Source organism: Capra hircus, chromosome 10 (genome assembly GCF_001704415.2).
Source record: "Capra hircus breed San Clemente chromosome 10, ASM170441v1, whole genome shotgun sequence".
Lineage (NCBI taxonomy): Eukaryota > Metazoa > Chordata > Mammalia > Artiodactyla > Bovidae > Capra > Capra hircus.
Genome location: NC_030817.1, coordinates 67,671,943 through 67,695,480, shown reverse-complemented (window position 1 = coordinate 67,695,480; position 23,538 = coordinate 67,671,943). Strand labels below are relative to the sequence as shown.

Genomic DNA, 23,538 nt, shown 5'->3' with positions numbered 1-23,538 from the left:
GTGTAAATCTCACTCTCAAAATTTCTCAACTAAATATTTCATATCATCATTGCACATACCTGCCATCACCTACAGAAGAAAAACAAAGGTTACATGAGCTATAAAAAAAAATACCAATTTTAACGTGTCAATGTTATTTTATCCATCTTCCTAAAAGCTATGACAAATGAAAATATAAAGATTAAATGAACCCTACAGTTCTGAACAATGACACCAAAGAAAAAGTGTAATTACTTTTCCAACTCAGGCCTTAATTAGTTAATGTATAAATACTAAAGCTTACTAGTTAGTCTTCTAGTTTAACCACAAACATGTCAGGTTTGTTTGGAGTTCTTTTGAATTCAGAAAAGATGTATAAACAATGACTGCTTAACAGTTTAAGAATAAAGCCCACATTTGTGAGTAGCCCCAAACCTTAGCTGAAAATTGACTGAACTATACAGGTGTGACCTAGAGAGGTTGGGTTTAATGAAATGTCCACAGGTTTAAGTGTCAAAAGAATTGGGGATTGCCCCAAGTCTATCAATAACTAACTGTGAGTCTTTGAAAAATCCTTTAGCTGTTCAAGGCATTGGTTTCTGATCCATGGAACTGGCCCATGTGACCTCTAAGGCCCCTTCAGCTCTCACATTCTGTAATTCTGATTCTATGGCATGTTTATAGCAATTGAAGGTAGACCCTCCATCCATTCACTGAGCAGAAGAAACCCTCCAATCTTCTGATTGGGGTCTGTGTATTTTCGTACTAGGTTAAGTGGCAAGAGCATGTCGAAATAAGAATCAGAACACAAGGATTTATCACCCTTTGTGAACTGCATTCTTATCTCCAATGCTCAGCAACAAGACTTCAAGTACTAAACATTTTGATGCGATCGTGACAATGCAGTTCACCAGACAAGGTCAGGCTCAGCGGTTTCCAGGAAACCGAAAAGCAAAAGAATGTAGAAAGAAATAGTAGAGACTTCCAAATGATGAAAAAAATGAAGTAAGTTCAAACTGAGATTCGAAAAGAGACACAATAAAGACGTAAAAAGTATGGTCGGTGTATTTAGAATGAATGGAACCGTGGAAAGCAGTTCCTGACAATAGTAACAAAACATCTTTGAGAAAATTTTATCATTAAAGGAGTAAATGAGATAGATTACACTGACTACTACTCTTTCTTAGAAAATGCAAAAACTAAAATTGAATTCTTTCGTGAAAGCTAGAATTATTATGCAACTTCATTAAAGGAATTTTTATCTAATCCTAGAAATTAAAGATGTTCTTTATTTTTTAAAACATCATCTTAGTTTTATTATCACAATGGAACACTTGATACTTCAGAAAAATAAAACCAAACATGAATTATTTCTTTAAATTACCCAAAAAGTTCATTACATTAAAGGATTAAAATGTATATAAATAAAACAAGAAAATTAGAAATTGCCTCAATTATGATTCTTTTTTTAGGAGTAAAGAAATTTTAATACAAAGTGGAAAAATAAACCTAAGCTATTAACACATGTGTTTCCCTTCAGACAATTGTCAGTATATATACATATCTACATTACATAGTTATAGCTGATACTTAGAATCCATCTAGAATTTTTTTAATAAATTCATTTTCTCCATTTATTTATTTAATTTTTGACTGTGTTTTGCAGCATATGGGATCTTAGTTTCTTGATTAAGGAACTAAAACTCTGCACATTGGAAGTGCAGACTCTTAACCACTGGACCATCAGGGGAAGTCCCTAGAATTTTTACGTTTTATAAAATTCATTTCCAATCAAAAGTCCTTTACTGACAAAATCCACATACTTGTTATTTTATTAGTGCCATTACAGTATTAAATGGGTTAAGGTTGTATAAATGCTTTAACATTCTATTTGAGAGCATTTAAGTTATTTCTTGTTTGGTTTGGTTTAGGTGTTATTTCTTCAGAAATATTTCTAAAACATTCTTTAGAATTATGTAGATCAAAAATATAAAAAGTATAATAATTGTTGCTATAACAATTGAACAATTGCATTCCAAAAGGAAAGCAACCGATTTTAAAAACTGGGCTTCCCAGAAAAATGTGCCTGCCTATGCAGGAGACATAAGAGACAAGAGATGTGGGTTCAATCCCTGGGCAGGAAAAATACCCTCGAGTAGGAAATGGCAACCCACTCCAGTACTCTTGCCTGGAAAATTCCATGGACAGAGGAAACTGGTGGGCTACAATCCATGGGGTGCCAAAGGGTTGGACACAACTGAGTGACTGAGAGATGGCGTTCAGCAATGACGTTTACACCAATGACGTTCAAATATTACTGTACCCACCTCCACAGCTCTCTATAGTAACATGATCATATCACATTTACCATTGTTTTTTCTGGTCTGATAAATGTAAATAGTGCCTAATGGTTGCTTAAATATGAACTTTAATCACTAGTGAAGCTGAACATTATTACTTGTGATGACCCATTTTATTTTTCTAAATGTATAAATACCACCTATTGAAGGAGAGTAAGTAGCAATCTTTCATATGCATCAATGTATTCCATATTTTTAAACATTAATTCTGTTTACAATTGCAATAAGCATATGTTAGAACATAAAAGTATGAGAAATAATATAAAAATCACTCAAAAACCCAACAAGCTTATCCCTTTCAATAGCTTATGCTATAGAAAGTGAATTTCCTTTTTCACCTCCCCATCTATCCCATCCACACTAAAAGAAAAAACACTCTTAAACATTTGATATATATCATCCTAGGATTTTTCCATGGCTTTGTTTATAAAAATGGAATAATACTCATCATTGTCTTATGCAACAGGCTCTTTTTCCTTCGTATGGTATCACAGACATCTTTCCAAGATATATAGATGTGCCTCATTCTTTTGATGGCAGTATAGGATTCTCTTACAGTAAAGATAACTTACTGAAACCAGGTTGAAGAAGGCAAAGGGGTGTGTGTGTGTGTGTGTGTGTGTGTGTGTGTGTGTATTTGTTCCTTTATTTATTTTTAAAGTTGCTATTGAATGTGTTACAATATTGCTTGTGTTCCATGTTTTGGTTTGGGGCCTTGAGGCATATGGGAGCTTAGCTCCCCAACCGGGGTCTGAACTTGTACCCGCTGCATTGGAAGGTGAAGTCCTAACCACTAGACTGCCAAGAAGTCCCATGTTTCCTTTTTTTTTATTTTAGTTATGGTCTCATAGGTACCTCCAATTCCCTTTGCCTCCTTGATCTTCCAATGCAATCACCCAACCTCTCCTAACCCTGCTCAATTCACAACCCATTTTCTCCATTTCTGGTGGACTACAGAGGGCCTTCAGAGAAGATTCCAAGTCTTACTAGCAGGCATCATTTCATAGCTAGGGTTTCCAATCTCAGCTGGGCGGTCATCATTATTCACTATTGCTTCCTTCTCAACCTCATAAGGTCTATTCCCATCCTTTCCTACCCTACTTCAAGGCCCTATAACCACTCTACCTCTTATCCTGACCATATGGCTTGAACTCTAATTTACAGAGAACATTCGGGCACGACCACTCTCACCTTCTCTTCATCTCTGAACCTCCCCTTCTAGGCCATCCTTCCCCGGTTTCCATCCTAAGTTGGGAAAAGGGTATCTTGATTCTTCTGCAAGGCTTATCTCTCCATCTTCAGTTTCATCCTCTGTACTATATCTGCCTCATCCTTATCATAGAAACAAACTTATGTAAATGCTGTATTAATAATGTTAATAATAACAATAATAATAACAACATTTACATAGCACTTGAAATGTATCGGACCTGTTTGAAGCATTTGACGTGTGTTAACTAATTTAATCTTCATATCAGCCTATGAGGTAAGTATTAATTACAACTATCCCCATCTCACACATCTAGGAACTGAAGCACTGAGAGGTCAAGAGACCTGTCCAGGGTCACAAGATACTAAGTACAGAGTTGAGATTCAAACCCAAGTAGTCTGGCTTTTAACCACTATGTCCCACGTATAGAAGCTTACGTAACATGACTATAACCCAGGTGGGTAATGTAAAGCAAAGTGGGGTTAGAAGGCAGCGTGGGCAGAGAAGCGTACCAAGCACCAAAACAAGGGAAAGGGATTCTCAGAGCTAGACGGGAAAGTCAGGGATGAAAGGTACCAGAGGGCACCATATGAAAAATGATGGAGAGGGTACTTCTGGCATTTGTTGCCTATTCTGTGAATATGGCTAGTTCCATTTCCTCCTGATTGCATCATCTCAGATTATCTCCACACAAGTAGTTTGCCTGACAGATCATGGCCAAAGCCAATGGGAATCAACTAGATGAGAGGTGAATGGCTCAGCACAAATCTTCCCCTACATGTGAAAAAGAGCCCAAAGCACAGCACCTTCACATACTCACCATACACAAGCCGCTTACTTGTGCTGGAGAAACTGACCTACACCATCCACATCCAGCCATCTTTTTATTTCACTGAAGTATAGTTGATTTACAATGTTGTGTTAGTTTCAGATGTACAGCAAAGTGATTCAGATAAGATATATACTCTTTTGCAGATTCTTTTCCATCACATACTATCACACAATATTGAATATAGCTCCTTGTGCTATACAATGTCTTTGCTGTTTATATATTTTATATATAGTAGCATGTTCCTGTTAATCCCTGACTCTTAACTCATACCTCCCTTCCCGCCCTTCTCCTTCGATAACCATAATTTCATTTTCTTTGTCTGTGAGTCTATTTCTGTTTTGTAAATGAGTTCATTTGCATCACGGCTTACCATTCCACATGTAAGTGGTATTCTATGATATTTTTCTTCCTCTGACTTCCTTCATTTAGTATGATAACCCTCAGGTTCATCCATGCTGCTGCAGATGGCAGTGCTGCATTCTTCTTAGCGGATGAGCACTAGTCCCGTGCACCTCATCTCCTTTATCCATTCATCTGTCAGGGGCCATTTAGGTTGTCTCCAAGTGGGGTGTGCGTATCTCTTCAAATTAGGGCTTTCAGCTTTTCCAAATACATACCCAGGTGCTGTGCTCAGTTGTGTCTGACTCTTTGCAACTCCATGGTGTGTAGCCCACCAAGCTCCTCCGTGCATGGGGATTCTCCAGGCAAGAATACTGGAGTGGGCTGCCACGCCCTCCTCCAGGGGATCTTACCAACCTGGGGGTCAAACCCAGGTCTCCCTCATTGCAGGCGAATTCTTTACTGTCTGAGCCACCAGGGAAGCCCCATATGCCCAGGAGGGGGACTTAATACTAAACCCTCCGTACAGCCACCCAGCAAGTGTCACTCAAGCCTCATTTGAAAACCCTGCCCCAGACAGAGCACGCCCACTGAGATCACTCTGGCTTTCTTCCCTAGTATCTACCAGGAATCTGTGGCATTACGGCTTCCCAACCACCGTGTTTCCTTTTTCCTACACTACAAAGAAGAAAACTAATACTTCTAATGCCAGTCCTTCAAATCTCTTTAGGAAGTTAACATGTGTGACTTTTCTACCAAACCATTCCTCCCCTCCTTCCCACAACACACACACACACACATGAATACACACACACACACACACACACACACACACATGCATATCTTTCCTTCACCAGGCTAAATAAATACACCCAGCTTCTTCAACAATCCTTCTTATGACCTGGTTTTAATATCTTCCTTATCTTTGTCACTCTACTATCCAAGTGTGATCCATTTTGCTTACCTCTTCTTTGATGTGTAGCACAGAAGCAACATTATACTGCTAACCTATACTGCTGCTGCTAAGTCGTTTTAGTCGTGTCCGACTCTGTGCGACCCCATAGATGGCAGCCCACCAGGCTCTCCCATCCCTGGGATTCTCCAGGCAAGAACACTGAAGCGGGTTGCCATTTCCTTCTCCAATGCATGAAAGTGAAAAGTGAAAGTGAAGTCACTCAGTTGTGTCCAACTCTTCACGATCCCATGGACTGCAGCCTACCAGGTTCCTCCATCCATGGGATTTTCCAGGCAAGAGTACTGGAGTGGGCTGCCATTGCCTTCTCCCATACTGGGTAAACCCTAAAGATTTGTTTTATCTATGCTGCTTCTAGCAGCCATGGCTTATTCTTCCTCTATTTACAGAGCTGGTGCTCAGGCTCTTGTATGTCCACTGAATTTCATATTACATTTGTGAGCCTTGCCCTCATTTCATAGTATCTTCTTCCCCTAGCTCCTAAGAGCTAGATCCACTGCTACCAATATCACCACCACCTCCAGATTAAATCAAATCCTACTGCCTCAAATAATCTTAACCAATATGGCAAATGTGCATCTCCAGCCTCAGGCTACCATCAGACACAGTGGATTAAATCACTTTTCCAGCCTCACTGATAATTGGTCCTGGGATCCAGGTGGCTCCAGGAGTGCCCCTTCAGGGCTCCAACATTGCCCGTTAGCTCACTCTTTCCTCCTTCTATCGCTAAGAGTGGTGTAGATTTGATCCTTTAATCACCAGTTCAATGGACACAGATTACTTCTTTTACATAAATCACTGATCTTGCAACAATGTTCCATTGCAACAGAGACAATAAGACAAACTGCAAAATTAACCATTTATAGAAACTATCATTTAGAAAACAAGAGTCTCTTGTCTTTAGGTAAGAGGCTAACATATTGTGGCTCAGACGGTAAAGAATCTGCCTGGGTGTGGGAGACCTGGATTCGATTCCTGGGTTGGAAAGATCCCCTGGAGAAGGGCATGGCAACATACTCCAATATTCTTACCTGGAGAATCCCAATGGACAGAGGAGCCTGGCGGGCTACAGTCCATGAGGCCACAAAGAGTCGGACATGACTGAGTGACTAAGCACAGCACAGCATAGCATATACATAAATGACAGTGGCACATTCTCCTAAAAAGAGTTACTTAATTTTCAAAAGAATTTTCAATAGAAGATTTAAACCCATTAATACCAACTAGTTAGGAAGCACATAAACTGAGCTTTAGACACTATAAGTAACACCATCTCTCATTAAATATGCAAAAGGGCAAAGGCCAGCTAGCCCCACTCCCTCGACTTTAAAGTAATAAAACTAAGTCTCTAAGAGACTACATGACTTATTCAAAGCAAAAGATCAGGCTACTGACAACACAAAGACTCCAGTTTCCAGCTTCCCAAACCACAAAGTACCCAGAAGTCTATGAGGTACAACAGGCTTCACAGAGTTAGAAACAGACACAAGATCATCCCTCAGAAGTCACACAAAGTACACAGTATGCTTCATAGGACATTATGAGACACTAAGCACTTAAAACATAAAGACAATACAGATCAATACTCATGGGCCTTTATCTGCCAGATACCAGTTTCTGAACGTGTTGACCATAAAACAGAAAATCATGAAATTATCATTTACATAAGAGCTTCTAAATATTTTGCCCATGAATGCTAGTAAATATAATAAATTTGCACATTTTACTTAACAAAAAATAATGCTAATGAGAAAAGAAAATCAAGTAAGTGCCATAAAGGCAGTGTAGCACGGTTGTCAGAAGCTAACCACTTAATCCCTTTCTCTTCCTTTTAACAGCTGTATAACCCTGAGGAAGGTACTCAACCTCTCCATGCCTACATCTCCTCATCTATAAAATGAGGATAGTAGCGTTTACCTCGCTCTGTGGTTGTAAAGATAAGTCAATAAATTGTAAACTATATGGACAACAGTCCCTGGCATGTAGTAGGAACACAATAATTGTTTTTCTCTATTCATTTTTTTGCCCTTCTCTATTTACATATTATTCTTTTCCACTTAGATAATCAAGCAACTCTTGGTATTTATCGTATTTCTTTAAGTCTAGCCAAGCACCAATATGACATTGGAATGAAATGAAAGATTTTCTAAAGGAGCCAGGTTTTCAGTCAAAAACTAAATAATGATAAGAGACATGGCATAAGACAAATGGTCAGAAATCAGGAGAACTGAATCATGGATAATCACAGGCTTTGCCTGCCTTGGATTGGCATGTGTAGGGTGAGAAGTGCCAACTGTTCTTAAAACCAGTCAAATCACAAACATTTTATTCACCACATCAAAGTTTGCAATGCCAACCACCACCACCACAACTACTAGCCAAAAACACCTTTGTACTTCCTAAACATTCCTGCTTCTTTTACCCATATCAACAGACTCAAGGAGAAAAAAACATCCCTCAGAAACAAGAATAGAGGTTTCCCTAAAACATAATTCCATTAAATTTCCCATGAAAAGTAAACAAATAATGAACAACAAAGAGAAACACATGCAGTTGCCTGACTCTAATTGCCGCCGCTGCTGCTGCTGCTAAGTCGCTTCAGTCGTGTCTGACTCTGTGTGACCCCATAGATGGCAGCCCACCAGGCTCCCCCATCCCTGGGATTCTCCAGGCAAGAACACTGGAGTGGGTTGCCATTTCCTTCTCCAATGCATGAAAGTGAAAAGTGAAAGCGAATCGCTCAGTCAGCGACCCCATGGACTGCAGCCCACCAGGCTCCTCTGTCCATGGTATTTTCCAGGCAAGAGTACTGGAGTGGGGTGCCATTGCCTTCTCCCTGATTCTTATTAGGTAGACCTGGATACCCTTTAAGTCTGAGCCAGTGCTGCTGCCCACGGCGGCAAATAGGAAGAGCAGTTCAGCTGGACATGACCGTCAGGGGTGAAGAACCTTGGTCAGGATTGGTGGACAGTCTTGAAGGGCTCTGAGGAGACCAGAATCTAATCAAAGTCACTTCCCTGATACTTACTCTCATGGAACAGCTTATGAAATGCAATACGAGAGAAGAAAGTGACAAGATTATAAGAGGTTAGTCAGGAGGTAATGATGCTGAGAGAAGAATTATACAAGTAGGGACAAAAAAGAAAAGATTTTCAAAAACTCAAGGAAATGGCAATCCACTCCAGTGTTCTTGCCTGGAGAATCCCAGGGACGGGGGAGACTGGTGGGCTGCCGTCTCTGGGGTCGCACAGAGTCGGACACGACTGAAGCGACTTAGCAGCAGCAGCAGCAGCAGCAGCAAAAGGAACAGTGGTAAGACAGAGCCACAAACAGAAGTACTGGTTAACACTTAGAGAGTCCTGAAGTTCACTCAAGGTAGTAGGATTTAGTAGGACACAGCAAGTAAATACTGCTGACAATCATGATGGACCAGCCCTGGGAGACGATGTAGGCAGAATCATAAGCTCAGCCTTGCCATGATTCATTTTAGGTTAAAAACCAAAATTAGACATGCTGCCAAAATTCAGAAACATCCAATGGGTAGCTGGAAAAATCACAATATTACACAGCATTTCTAACAGTCTTTAAGTTGATTTAAGAGTTTTCTCTCATCAGCAAAAATGCATCTTTAAAAGGCAAGCAATTAAAACATGAAATAGGCTCAAGATGGATTTAGGATGTATTGATATTAATGAGTATTAATATTAACTAAGATCATGCATCCGGTCCCATCACTTCATGGCAAATATATGGTAAAACAATGGAAACAGTGACAGACTTTATTTTGGGGGGCTCCAAAATTACTGCAGATGGTGACTACAGCCATGAAATTAAAAGACGCTTGCTCCTTGGAAGAAAAGTGATGGCAAACCTAGACAGCATATTCAAAAGCAGAGACATTACTTTGCCAACAAAGGTCCGTCTAGTCAAAAGTATGGTTTTTCCAATGGTCATGTATGGATGCGAGAGCTGGACTATAAAGAAAGTCGAGCACTGAAGAATTGATGGTTTTGAACTGTCATGCTGGAAAAGACTCTTGAGAGTCCCTTGGACTGCAAGGAGATCCAGCCAGTCCATCCTAAAGGAGATCAGTCCCGAATATTCATTGGAAGGACTGATCCTGAAGCTGAAACTCCAATACTTTGGCCACCTGATGTGAAAAACTGACTCACTGGAAAAGACCCTGATGCTGGGAAAGACTGAAGGCAGGAGGAGAAGGGCACGACAGAGGATATCAAGATGGTTGGATGACATCACCAACTCAATGCACATGAGTTTGAGTAAACTCTGGGAGTTGGTGATGGACAGCAAAGCCTGGTGTGCTGCAGTCCATGGGGTCACAAAGAGTCAGACATGACTGAGTGATTGAACCGAACTGAATATTAATGATTAATAATATATTTTTATGAACAAAAAATGGGAGTATTTGAGCTTTAAGTACAATATGTAAAGATGATCTTATACAGAATAACTACCAAATTTTTCCACACAAAGAAAGAATAGTTATGTCTCTTAAGACACAGGATATAGGCATATGGATCATTATTCTGACTTCAGATATTTCACAGGTTTATTTTGTCATATTAATTATAACACTACTTTATGTTCTATGAATTACACTTTTAGCTTTAATTCAAATCCTTACTGACAAATCCCCATGTTTCCCTGATGTAACACATGAAAACAGTCATAAATTAGTCAAAGGAAATTGAGACCTTTTCATACAATCAAATGGTTATTTTAAATAAAAAAAGACTTACCACATTTTCCTTCATCTTTCTTAGTTTTTCATCTATCTCTCTCAACCGATTCTGCTGATCCCGTTGTTCTTTGGCGTTTTGAAGAACCTTTTCTCCTGGAGTTACTTCTGTATTTCTATCATCACCATTAAGGTCAGGTTTCTAATTAAAAAAAAAAAATCATACACAGGCTGAAACTGTGCCATCACACATTTTTCCAGAGTAACTGAGCCCTGAAGGTTGGCTTTGCTTCTCAGACAATATTCCTTCTCTTCAAAATAATATTGGAAATAATTCTCTAATGTCTTCCTATTTGGGGGGGAAAGGTCCAATTGTACATAAAACAAGAGGTGGTTGTGCAACAATGAGAAGAGAATTGGGCTTCTCAAAGTCAGGAGTTTTGAACTCTGGCTTTTCCTGGTTCCTGACTGAGATGGCCTTAGGGGAATCAAAAAACCTCTCTGAGCTTTAATTTCATCATCTGCAAAATGATAATAACTTTAAGATCTAGCCCCAAAGTCATCACAGTACATCACACGCATGCATAAATCTTAATAACTAACAAATACAGGCTGAAGATGTCCTTTGAAAAGAATAAACATTATGTAATGGAAGTATCTCATTAGGCTTCAGTACTATCAGTAATATTTGAACTGACAGAACGATATTCTCCCAAAGTCAGTATTATTTGTAGATAATTAAAATGGATATTTATTGACAGAAATCTGGTCTTGTGTCTATAACTGAACTTCCTACATTTCCGCCACAGATTTCCTACTGTGTATTACCATGAGGTAACAGGCAAAAATGACATTTTTTAAGTTGCCTTAGGCAGAATCTGCCCACATTCTCGCTTTTTAAACAGAGTTGGTCACCATTCCCTTTTAATACCTTTTTCAATGCCTTTTTCATCAAGGCCTTTCTCTCTTCCTCACTGCCTCCTCATCATTCACTTGAACTAGCAGTTTTCAGACTCCGGTGTGCTTCCGTGTCACCTCCAGAGCCCGAGAAAACATTCAAAGGCTCAGGCTCCACCCTGGAGACTCTGACTCAATAGATAAGAACTAGGGACACCTGAAGAAACAACTGCTCGAAAATTTGAGAACTGCTGACTTAAAGCACAAAGTCCTCACTCCTTCATGGCTCTTTAGGCTCATCTCTTGCTGCTTGGGTCTCAGACTCAAAACTCCAGGGATACTGCCCACTGCTAGCGCTCCACTCTCCATGCCTCTTCCTTCCAATTCCTCATAGAGACTCCTACTTTTCTGAGCTCAGCACAAACATATTTCCCGAAAAACATATCTCCTGACACACCCAGTAAAGGCAAGTTCTTTCCCAATCATGCCACATGTTCCCTCCCTGTACTCACTACACGGTCCCTGCCCAGACAGGGATTGTGACTGGTCCCACCCTGTGTCCCTGTACCCAACACGAACGAGAAGCTGGATCAGCACTGCCAACAGACTGTAATTTCAGTTCTCAGAACTCTGATCACACCAATATTTTAATGAAATTCATATTGCATAAAGCCCTAATGAAGAGACTATTAAAAGAGTATCTCAGTTTCAAGAAGTGACTCTCTTGCATCTTATTTCCCCCAAAGGGAACTCGCTTCTGGTAGCTCTAGAAGCATCCACTGAGTAAATTACAAGTGACAAGATCTTTAAGAAGGAAACCTAATGTTAAGGAGGAGTTTGTAATAGCTGGTACCAAGGTCTCCCTGCAGCTCTAAGCATCCAACATTTTACAGCCCACTTTGAAGTTAAGATACACAATGTCTCCATCTGTTTGAGCTGCTATTATAGAATACCACAGATGGGGTGGCTTATAAACAACAGACATGTATTTCTGACAGTCCTGGAGGTGTGGAAGTCTAAGATCAAGGTGCTGGCAGATTTCATATCTAGAGAAGGCCTGCTTCCTACTTCCTAAATGGCCATCTTCTGGCTATGTCCTCACATAATAAAAGGGACACAGAAGCTCTTTGGGTCTCTTTTACAAGGGCACTAACCCTATTCATGGGGGCTCCATCCCATGACCAAATTACTCCCAAAGGCCTCCCCTCAAAATACAATCACACTGGGGATTAGATTTCAACATATGGATTTGGTGTGTACACAGTCTATAGAATATAATGACCTGAAAAACACCCAAACTGGATTTCATTTTTTAATTTAAAAAATATCTTTTAAAGGACATTGTTTGTAAAAAATCTACAACTGTGATTTTCTAAAAATCATCGGATAGGCTAAAAAAGAAAAACAGAAAAAAAAATTGTTAAGCAGACTTCATCAATATTTTTAAACTTTACTTATCCAAGCCACCACTAAGAAAATAGACAAGCCACAGGCTGAGAGAAAAATATGACACATAAATATGACACAGGATTTGCATCCAAAAAAAGAATCAATTTTTTAGAATCTAGTTTTAAAATGACTTGAATAGATACTTCATAAAAAAAGATAACATAAATGACAAATAAGCACATGAAAAAGTCCTCAACATCATTAAGTCATCAGAGAAATGCAAATTAAAGTCCCAATGAGGTCACTACATAGCCACTAGAAAAGGACAAAAGAAAAAGTTTGTTAAAATTAAACAGTGGAGAGGTATGGAACAAGCGAACTCTTGCACGTTGTTGGTAACAGTATATAATGACACAAACATTTTAAGAACTGCTTGACAGTTTCTTAAAAAATTAAATGCTTGTCTAATCCTATGACTCAACAATTCCACTCCTGTGTCTCCATCTAAGAGAAATGAAAATGATGACTCAAACTTTGAACATGAATATTCTGAGCAGCTTCATGCACTTAGCCAAATGCCTACTAATAAGACCAGAATGATAAACTATAATGAATATTTGATGCAAGCTGGGACACTCACTCTTTCTCCCTGACCTCTGTCTTGTGGTTAGGTTTAGTCAGTGTTGGGAAGGAGTGTTAGAAGGTTGGAGGGCAGCAAGAAAAAGAGTTTTGGGTACTCTCCCCTTCCACTCTCTGCTTTGCCACTATGATTTGGGCAGCAATATATCCCTGACTTGCCCATTAAGGGGATTTTCTTAGATTCAACTGAATACTCATGTTCAAAAGCAAACAGAGGCCACACTTGGAGCCAGTCAATTCAGAAAGATGAGTGCGTGCATGCTCAGCTGCTTAGTCACGTCCAACTCTTTTCAACCCCATGGACTGTAGCCCACCAGGCTCCTCTGTCCATGAGATTCTCCAGGCAAGAATACTGGGGTAGGTTGCCATTTGTTCCTCCACGGAACCTTTCCAACCCAGGAACTGAATCCATGTCTCCAGCGTCTCCTGCACTGGCAGCCAGATTCTTTATACTGAGCCACCTGGGAAGCCCCAACTCAGAGGCTACAGGACAGGAAACACAGTGTCAGGTATCCCTGGTCAATGGGAGTTTTTGCTGCAGTCCACATCATAACAATACAGGTACAAGCGGCAAGGAAGCCACCCTGGCTTAAATATTTCATATCCAATAGAAGCCTCATCTGTTGAAATGACTCCATAGGTACATTATCTGGGTCTCAGCAAAGGACATTCCCAGCCACAAGAATCACTGCATTTATGGTTTCCCCTTCAGGTCTCTATAATTCTTCCAATCCAGAGGTCATTTTTAGCATAAGCAAAGTCGCCTCCTATCATTGTTGACATTTCAACTTTCAGCAGATTGCCACCGAAACAGCTCAAATTGTCATGCTGAAGAGGGAGGAGTTGGTTAATCCTCTGCCAATCCCAATATGATTACAATTTTGGATGGCAGATTCTTCTACCACAACTCTAGCCTCCCCAAGTTCCAGTACAATTTTTCTTTTCCCTAACCCCTGGTGCTAGTCCCTAAGTATCCCAGCATCCCTCATTGGCTCCTTTCTTTAAATCTATAAATAGTTCCTTCATTTCATTATCTTCAAAATCCAACCTGGGTCAATTTCTGTTCCTTGCCCAGAACTCTAACTGTGTATGTATGCGTGTATGTGCACACACTTGTAGAGAAATAGACTGGAAGGAAATTTAGCTTGATGGTAAATGGTAAGGTAAGGTAAAAATCTTGATTTTACCTTGTTTTTCTTAGACACTTCTGCATTTCCTGAATTTTCTACAGTAAACCTATACTGATTTCATATGCATAAAAAATTATTTTTTATCTTCAAGAAAACAAAACATTACCAAGCCTATCTTCACTCTGTTTTGACAACGTGACTCTCTGTACCAAAAGATACCTGTCTCAAGGTTAGACTTTAGTTGAGTTCTGCAAGTCACTTTTTCTTTCTTGGTCTCAACTTCTTCTGAGAAAGCTTCTTCCCGTTCTGAAAGCTGAGTCTGCAATTCACCACAATCAAAGCCAAGGATATATAAGATCTTTCCTCAATCTTTGTCTCTGATAGCATAACCACATTGTACAAATATCTGAAAGACAGCATGTGATGAAAGCAGAGGCCAAGAAAAGGCAATCATCTGTTCTGGCAAAGATCACACACTGGTATATTCAAGAAGCTCTGCGGAGCCAGGAGAGGTTCTGTTGTCACATCCAAGTGCCGATCAGTACCGTCTGTTTTCCTGATCATCAGAAAGATCTTGATTTCCTCTGGGTGAAAGTTTTTAGCAGATTTTCTGACCATGCATATTGTTTCTCTATTTCTTGAGTCATACAGAAATGCCTTTATTCAGTTAAAGTAAAATTCAGTTCCATAAAAGCTCTCTATAATATGCACAGAACATCTAAGGAGGCACAAGAATAGAACAGATCATGAGGTCAAGATATTTGCTGATTTGACTAATTGATTGCCAAGGGATTCTAAGTTCATTCTTAGAAAAATATCTGTGATGTTGACTGAGCCAACAGGGGTCTTTGAAGCTAAGTAAACCCATTTCTAAAAGCCAAATACAGAGGAAATTACTCACGCCTTCATAAGTTATCTGATATGAAAATAAGGCATTGAGTTAAGGGCCAGAAAAATACAAACCTACCTAAACAAAGCCATCTTGCCCTGTGTTTTCAAGCTAATGGTATGCTTTTCCACAGGCTACTGCTATTTCCTGTCATCAGATGGCTCTTTTGCCTGGCAGTACTAAAACTAAAGAAAAAAATCTTTTAGCCAGATTGTTTTTATCATTTTGAAATACTTCCATGAAATGAAAGAAATCTTGACTACACAAGAGGCTTAGCATAGAAAAAACAAGAAATATAAATATAAACTTCAAAGTAATCTGTAAAACACAGGTAGCAAGAATTCCACAGATATAACTGGGAGTGTTTGCCAGGTGGCGCAGTGGTAAAGCATCTGCCTGCCAAAACAGGAGGCACAAGAGATGCAGGTTCGATCCCTGGGCAGGGAAGATCCCCTGGAGGAGGGACCAAGAGGAGCCTGGCAGGCTATGGTCCATGGGGTTACAAAGAGTCTGAATGGCTCAGCTTGCACATGCACATGTTTGCCAGGTTAGCATCAGAGGCAAGGATGTCTGAATTAACTTCCTGTTTATTCCTCAATCCAAACACCCATACTTCTATTTTTTTTTTTAATGAACAGATGGTTAATAAGATTTCTGTGCTTGTGACTAACATACATAAAAAACTCCTCAGTTCCTGACCTTGATCAGCATGTTAAGCAATCTGAGGTCAAGTAAACAGCATGGCCATTATTGGAACTCTGCAAATTCCTGGACTCAATAATAAAACATCTTTTAAGATTCACATCAAACCATGTTTTATATTCCCTCAAGGTTAGCTAACATTGAAACAGAAAGAGATCAAAAAAACAGTTAAATGCTGGTCAAAATTTTCTTGGCAATAGAAGAGGTAAATACAGCTACAATTTTCCTCAATCAAATGTTTGTTAATATTTGTTGGTCTTATCAAAATCATATACAACTGAATCAACAGTTTAAGAACAAGAAAATAAATTGAGTTGAGGAAAACCTTTATATAGTCAATTAAACTAGCTGACTGAAGAACAAAGAAATTCCTCATATGTCAATGAGAGCCATTTCTGAACACTCTCTCCCAACCAGGAAAACAAAATCTAATGATGAACTGGAATGCTAGATTTAGTGAGACTGACTGCATGAGAGATGAATAAATTACACTTTTTTACAAGAGCCAAACTGAATAGAATTTATTATTGAATCCAGTTGCTAAGGACTTAAACTGAGTGCTTACATAACGCCTATATCTTGGATATTTCTGGAGAAAGCTGGAATGTAACACAGCTGCAAGCAAGAAATACAGTAACTAAATTATAGAACATCACTCAGTTTTATGGTGGGATTTACAGTACGTGGAAAGAAATAACTGATTTGTTGGAGGTTAGAGGATGGATACAAAAAGGTATGCACAGTTAAACCGCAGATCCTAAGGAAAAAAACTGCTTCAATTAGTTCTCTTTTGCTGTGATGAATGAAAATAAAAACCAGATGTAAAACTGCAACCACATGATATTACTCACATTACAGCAACAGCAGCCATTCTCTCTTCTGAAAGTGACCACAAGCTTTGTTTTACACTAAAGAAATCAGACATGTGAAAGCCAAATGCTGCTTTTAAAACATCTCCATGAAGCTAACAGCAAGGGCACCTACATGAGAACATTGTAATCAGCAAACTCTCAAGGAAGAGATTCCTCATCTGCCCCTTTCACAACAACCAATACTTCCTTAATCTCAGAGTCACCTCTCTGGAGCCCCTCAAAGTATTGATTCATCCTGGGCTTATGTGCCTACCAGTTTAGCATCTTATTGTTGCCACAGTCAGGTAAGTCAGAAACCCTGTGTGTTTCAACTTGTTTGGGAAACTATTTTCTTGATCAAAATTTTAAAACTTTCAAATGATTTTTTTAAAAATATCACTCCTTATTAAAATACCACTCCTTCATCAAAATTTCCTTTCCCTGTGCTCCCCCAACATAAGTTTTCCAGACTTCTCATAAGATAAGTTCCCGTATTGTGGTACTTCTTTCACTGAATGGTCGGCCCACTGCACAAATTGGTCTATGTTTATACATCCTATCCTCTAGAATCCTACAAGGTGCTTTAAGGTCGGAGGTAAAGCCACATACTAATCTGGATACTCAACTTCCACCACCACGTCATCTCTCATGAAATAACAGGCATCCAAAGACGTTTTGATGGCCTGGGTAGGGGCTGGGCAAGTTACTTAAATGCAAGAAGCAGGCCCATGTTTTGTAGGCAACACAACATGGTGTGATGGATGGTGTACCAAATTGGAGAACTTGTGCTTCATGGAAAGCAGCAGTTGCTACTCAGCTCAGTCCTATACCTTGTCAATCAGGGCTTCAAGCCTAATGTTGCCAAATTTTCTAATTTTTCAAAAGAAACTAGAAATCTGAACTTTTTACATGAATATGAGTTCACCCATTTTCACCAGTTTTCAACCTCATACGATGTGATGGTGGCCTTCTCCAGGGACTCTGACCTCCTCTACCTCACTCACTGGTTTCTCTTCCTCCTCCTATCCTCACTTGAAATGAACTTTCTTGATATTCCTTATGGATGTGCTTTCTCTCTCTCCTCTGAACCAGCAAATCACTTTGCTCATAGCCTTCTATTGTTCTTACCTATGATGTCTTGTACCACAGTTATCTATATATATTCTGTGCCTCCCACAAGGCAATAAGTTCCTTAAGGCACTTATTATATTAATAATAACATCTTTGGCTGAGTTTCAGGTCAGACACTGTGCTAAGTACTTTACACATAGTAACTTGTAACTCGCCTACACTTCAAAAGAACCCTCAGGAATAATATTATCATTACTATGTTACAGATGAAGAAACTGAGGTTTAAAGTGCTTCTAATTAACACCCAAGTCCTCAGAGCCAGTAAGCGGAAGAGCCAGAACCTTAAACAAGGCTTTCTCACTCCACAGTTCTACATGTTCCTGACTCATCTTTAAATGCTCTGCAATTCCTTGCATGCAGTGAGCACTTGATTAACATTTGTTAATTGATTGTTGAAAATAGAAATTTATATTCCACTTGAAAGACATTTTTTTCTTAAGGAACATGGAGAAAAATTACTGATGAGTTAATGGTTTGCAGAAAGCTTAAAAACACCATGACTATGCATTATGAATATTTGTGGTTCAGCAATAGATTGGAGGCCATTCATCAACTGAATAGATATGCAGGGTTTATCCTGAGATACTTTTCAGTGTATTATTCAAAAAGAATTCCAATCCAAAAATAATATCCGTAAAGTAATCTGCCATGCTAGCATTTCTAGCTTGAAAATTCAAAGTGCAATACTGGTGTTAGTTAGAAATGAGGAAATGCCAACAGGAGATTTAATAAAAGCTCAAAAGAGGTTGTTGTTGTTTTTTTTGTTTTTTTTTTTTTGCATACAAGGAGCATTAATTATCTTCTTGCAATAACTAGGATGTCACATTTCTGTTTCTGCATCCAATGGGAGTCCCAAAATGCAGTTTTCTCTTTTCTCTAAATATAATTTGTTTCACATAAAAATATATAATATCAGTATATAACAACCAAGTAATGTACTGGTTTTCCCTTTTATTATTTTTTAAATATTTTGTTTAAATCATAAATGCTAACTTTGAAATGTGATTTAGATGACAATGACAGCATCTGATCATTTTCATGCTTTATCAGAAGTTCTAATGGCTGAACAAATCTCTAAATTCTAAGTCTCTCTTTCAAGAATAACATTTGATGATTGTGAAAAAGACATTTTCTGTATTTAGGACCATTATCCAGCTTTGAGATCTCAGCAACCTTTGAAATCTAACAACAATAACAACAACAAAAATCAGCTATAACAGAGAAAGAACAAAGAATATCCCTGAACAATTTTATTCCCCTGTCCTGGCTTCCTCCTTTTGGGAATGGGTACCCAGTAAACATAAATAAACTAGCAGCAAAAGTGCTGATGTGTCAAAGTCCTAGGGTATATTTGGGTGAGGACAGAGATTCTATAGTTCTCTCTTAGAACTCTGCCCCCAATCCAGAAAACAGTGGTTCCCACTACCACCACTGAGCTGTGTCAAGGGCTCAGAGGCAGCTATGCCTGGTCCTTAGTAATTTAAGGAAGCTGTGATGACTCCATAAAGGTTCCCTCACAACCAAACTTTCTTGGGAGCATATTAACACTGCTCCTTTCTCTTAAGGTAGTTCAACTGACCCAAATCCAGATCCCTAATCTTCAACTGACAGCTTGAAGAAAAGATTCACTATAAAGCAGAATTATTACCTATAGACTACTGATAGTAGTCTATAAATATATAGAAGTATATAAAAATATTTAAATTTAAGTATATAAAAATATTTAAATTTTTTAAAAAACAAGTAAAGTAACAAGTAAAAACAAGTACAAGCATCTAATATTGTACAGAAAATGATTTGGTGATGTGTTTACAAAATTGATGGAGGCTTAGTAGACTAAGGAAAGACCAGCCATTTTCCCTTCAGGCAAAATTACCACCCAACTGCAAACTAGATCCCACAAAATACTGACACCTAAGGGCAGGAAAAGCATTTACTTTTCCAAAGATGCCGTCATTCTTCGATTTTTCTCCACCTTCTACTAGCTACATAAAAGAGTATCTGGGGGAACCTATTAAGTGAAGAATCCTCACAGGATAGAAGCCATCAGCATGGTGAGCATCGTTGTTTAGTCACTCATTGTGTCTGACTCTTTGAGACCCCATGGACTGTAGCCCACCAGGCTCCTCTGTCCATGGGATCTTCCAGGCAAGAATATTGCAGTGGGTTGTCATTTCCTTCTCCAGGGGATCTTCCTGACCCAAGGATTGAACCCACATCTCCTACAAGTCTCCTGTACTGCAGCCAGATTCTTTACCACTGAGCCAGAGGGAAACCCATTTGGTGAGCTTCACTGCTTGTTAAATTGGAGGAGCTAGAAGAATGTGGCAGAGTAAGGGACAGGTGACTATCATTGCTAACTCCTAGAACCAAGGAACAGAGAGAAATAAAGCTCTCAAAGGAATGAGTGCTGTGCTGATTCTCTTCCCTCTCCTCTTCTCTGTTCATGATCAAGAATCAGCTTAAGTCATAAAGATATTAAAATAAATATTTCCTCAGTAACCCCATCCTAGCAAATTATCAACTGAAAGAATAATGAACAGAAAGTCAGCCAGGGAAAATACACACTGTTTTGGAAATCACTATCACTACAATTATAGTCATGGGAAAAGCAATTGGGAAGAAATCTCTCTAGTTAACAAGCAGATTGCCAAATGATGTGAACTAGCGTAGGTACATATAAACCTGAAATCTAGATTCAGGCTCTTGAATCAAATATACCTTATCATTCTGATGTTCTGGTCTTGGAGAAGAGCTGAAAATTGTTGGGTAGATGGCAGAAAGTTCTTGGAGTTTTGTATCAATTTCAGCAAGCTGCTGATGCTGGGTGACTGCAAGCGTGTATCCTTCTCCCGGGACCAGCCAGCCATACTGACCTCCCTAAAAGGAAACAAGGGTCACCAGGTCATTCTCACACTACATTTTTCCCAAAATATACCTTTTAAATAGCCACATCAATGCTCCTCACAAAAACAAATAAAAATTTTAAATTAAAAAAAAAAAACAACAAAATTAACTTGGGATAGTACAAGAAAAGAATTAAATGGTTTAAGGTTTCATTATCTGCCAAGTCTGCGTAAAGTATATTCTTATATTTTGCAGGGCTTTCCCACTATGGAATAAATCTCTTGGCCTCAAAGTCTGAGTTTCATAACATCCATATTTCTCCACTCTGGAAAAGTGGTTTGTTGAATAGGAAGAAATCATGTTTACACTACAGTGGACATGTTGTTTTCAAATTTTGTCCCTGAAAAGCAATTGAGTCTATAAACTCGGTTGTTTGGGTTTCAAGATCACAACTGGTCATTCAACCAACATTAGTTTCTCTTTTTTATTTTTAGTTTTGTAAATTAATTTTTATCAGAGTATGGTTGCTTTACAATGTTGTTTTGGTTTCTACTATACAGCAAAATGAATACATGTATATATATACCTATATCCCCTCCTTTGGATTTCCGTCCCATTCAGGCCACAACCGAGCATTTAGAGTTCTTTGTGCTATATGGTATTTTCTCATTAGTTATCTATTTTATACATAGTATCAACAATGTATATGTGTCAATCTCAATTTTAGTTTCTTCACAGGTTAAAAGCCATTCATAATATTTCATTCAAAAATCCCCAACTGGACATATGTATACCTGTGGCTGATTCATGTTGATGTTTGGCAGAAAATAACAAAATTCTTTAAAGCAATTATCCTTCAATTTAAAAATAGATTAAAAAGTTTTTTAAATCCCCTACTGTGGGGAGGCCTTATACTGGGCAGTAGTGATTCAATATGAATCTCACACATTCCTGCCTTTAGGAGTTCTCAGTCCCTTGACAGCAAAGATTTTAACAAGGTGTGAAAAGTATTGGTAAATCCAGGGCTCCACGGGGATCAGGGAGGGTCAACTAGCCTCTCTGAACAGGAAAGAGCAAGGAGAAAAAGTGTTTGGAGAAGGCTTCCTAAAGGAAATAATCAATCTTAGTAACATCTTAGAGAAACAACACAATTAGCTGTGCACTTTAAAACTGGAGCTGGTGAGGGTGGGATGAGAGACAGAAAATCCAGTTAAGAAGCAAAAGCCACAATCTAAAAGAAAAGTGATGAGTGTCTGAATTTGGAATGTTTCCTAGGAATGCAGAACACAGACCCAATTCCAGAGATACTTAGGAAGCAGAATGTACAGAATCTGGAGATAATTTGATGGAAGAATGAGAGAGGAGTATGAATCAAGCATAAAAACCAAATTTCTGATTTTTATCAACTAGGGGGATAGTGGTCATATGGATCAAAATAAGAAATACCCAGACACACTGTAGGTTTGAGGAGGCAAATGATAATGAATTCTGTTTGGGGCCTTTCAATATTCACAGATACCCCTAGGATATCCACCGATTATGTCAGGTAGTTAAATATGTTTGTCTGAAGTCCAAGATAGAGACTTAGAAATAAGTATTTTGGACTCACCCATAATTCTATAGTGGTTCAAACCCTCAGGGAATGGGTGAGGTCACAAAGAGAAGCAAGAAGGCAGAAGAACCATGAAGAACACTAAGAATAAAGGGGCAGATGGAGGGCAAGGAAGCCTAAGAATTTCATGTCCTTTGGTTTCATGACTCTAAAACCAGGGATCAATCTCTAAGTGGTAACCAGAAAAAGCACATGCAAAAAATTATGCAGAAAGACAACACGTGTCTCTCCCTGGCCCCAGCATCCTATCTCCCTTCCTGCTTCAGTGACACGAATACTGCATAAGCCTCTCTAGGGAACAGGTCCCCACCAGACACTCCTTCTCCCTACCCACTGGCATCAAGACCAGCAAATGAACTAGATGCAGTCAGTTGGAAGTACACCCTGCCTGGACTTAGACTCTTGAGGGAGACAGAGATTCAAAGATGCCAGGAAGGTGGGGAAGAGGTTAATGGTGACAGCAGCAGCAGTGAGGAGCCAGTGTTGGAGCAGGGAAGGCGGCGGCAGTGATGGCTAGCGTGGGTGTCTGGCGTCTGGCCGCTGCAGTGCAACCCTGAACTAGCCTGCTTCTGAGGAGTTTCTAGGGCCATTTTCTGGCTATTTTTTCTGGCCATTTTCTTGATTTCTGCCTGGTTTACAAACTTGGTCCTTCAAACTTTCCACTGTGCCTTTGAGCTACCCACGTCTCCCGAAAAATTCATTTTCTCCCTTTTTTAATCAAAATTTGCCTCCATTTCTTGCAACCCAGAACACTGAATTTTTTTTGCCATGTTACTTATAATAAAGGATAACTGCATAAAGTCTGAAAGTAGGGAGAAAGTGAGATTATACTATATCCACAGAAGACATACTATAGCAATAAACATTTAAAATTTACTTGCAAGTTGGCATATGAAAATTACACATAATTATAAAAAAAATCTAACTAGTCACAAATAAATTCTCATCTTTTTTCCTAAGTAAAAGTGACATAAATACTGTATGACCTAAAAGAGAAATAAGAATCTGACAGGAAAAAAAAAACAACTATGGAATCAATGATTAAATATTGGTTAATAA

General features: G+C 38.9%; 1 protein-coding gene across 1 annotated transcript in view; it reads right to left on the bottom strand.

Annotated features, from left to right (window-relative positions):
• Positions 1-23,538, bottom strand: part of LOC102174745 (fibrous sheath-interacting protein 1) — a 54,940-nt gene that overhangs the window by 81 nt on the left and 31,321 nt on the right. The window contains exons 6-8 of the mRNA XM_018053766.1: positions 20,742-20,900; positions 10,454-10,594; positions 60-69 (exon numbers count right to left, since the gene is read on the bottom strand). Coding sequence (XP_017909255.1) covers positions 60-69; positions 10,454-10,594; positions 20,742-20,900 — 310 coding nt within the window. The remainder of the gene's footprint in view (positions 1-59; positions 70-10,453; positions 10,595-20,741; positions 20,901-23,538) is intronic.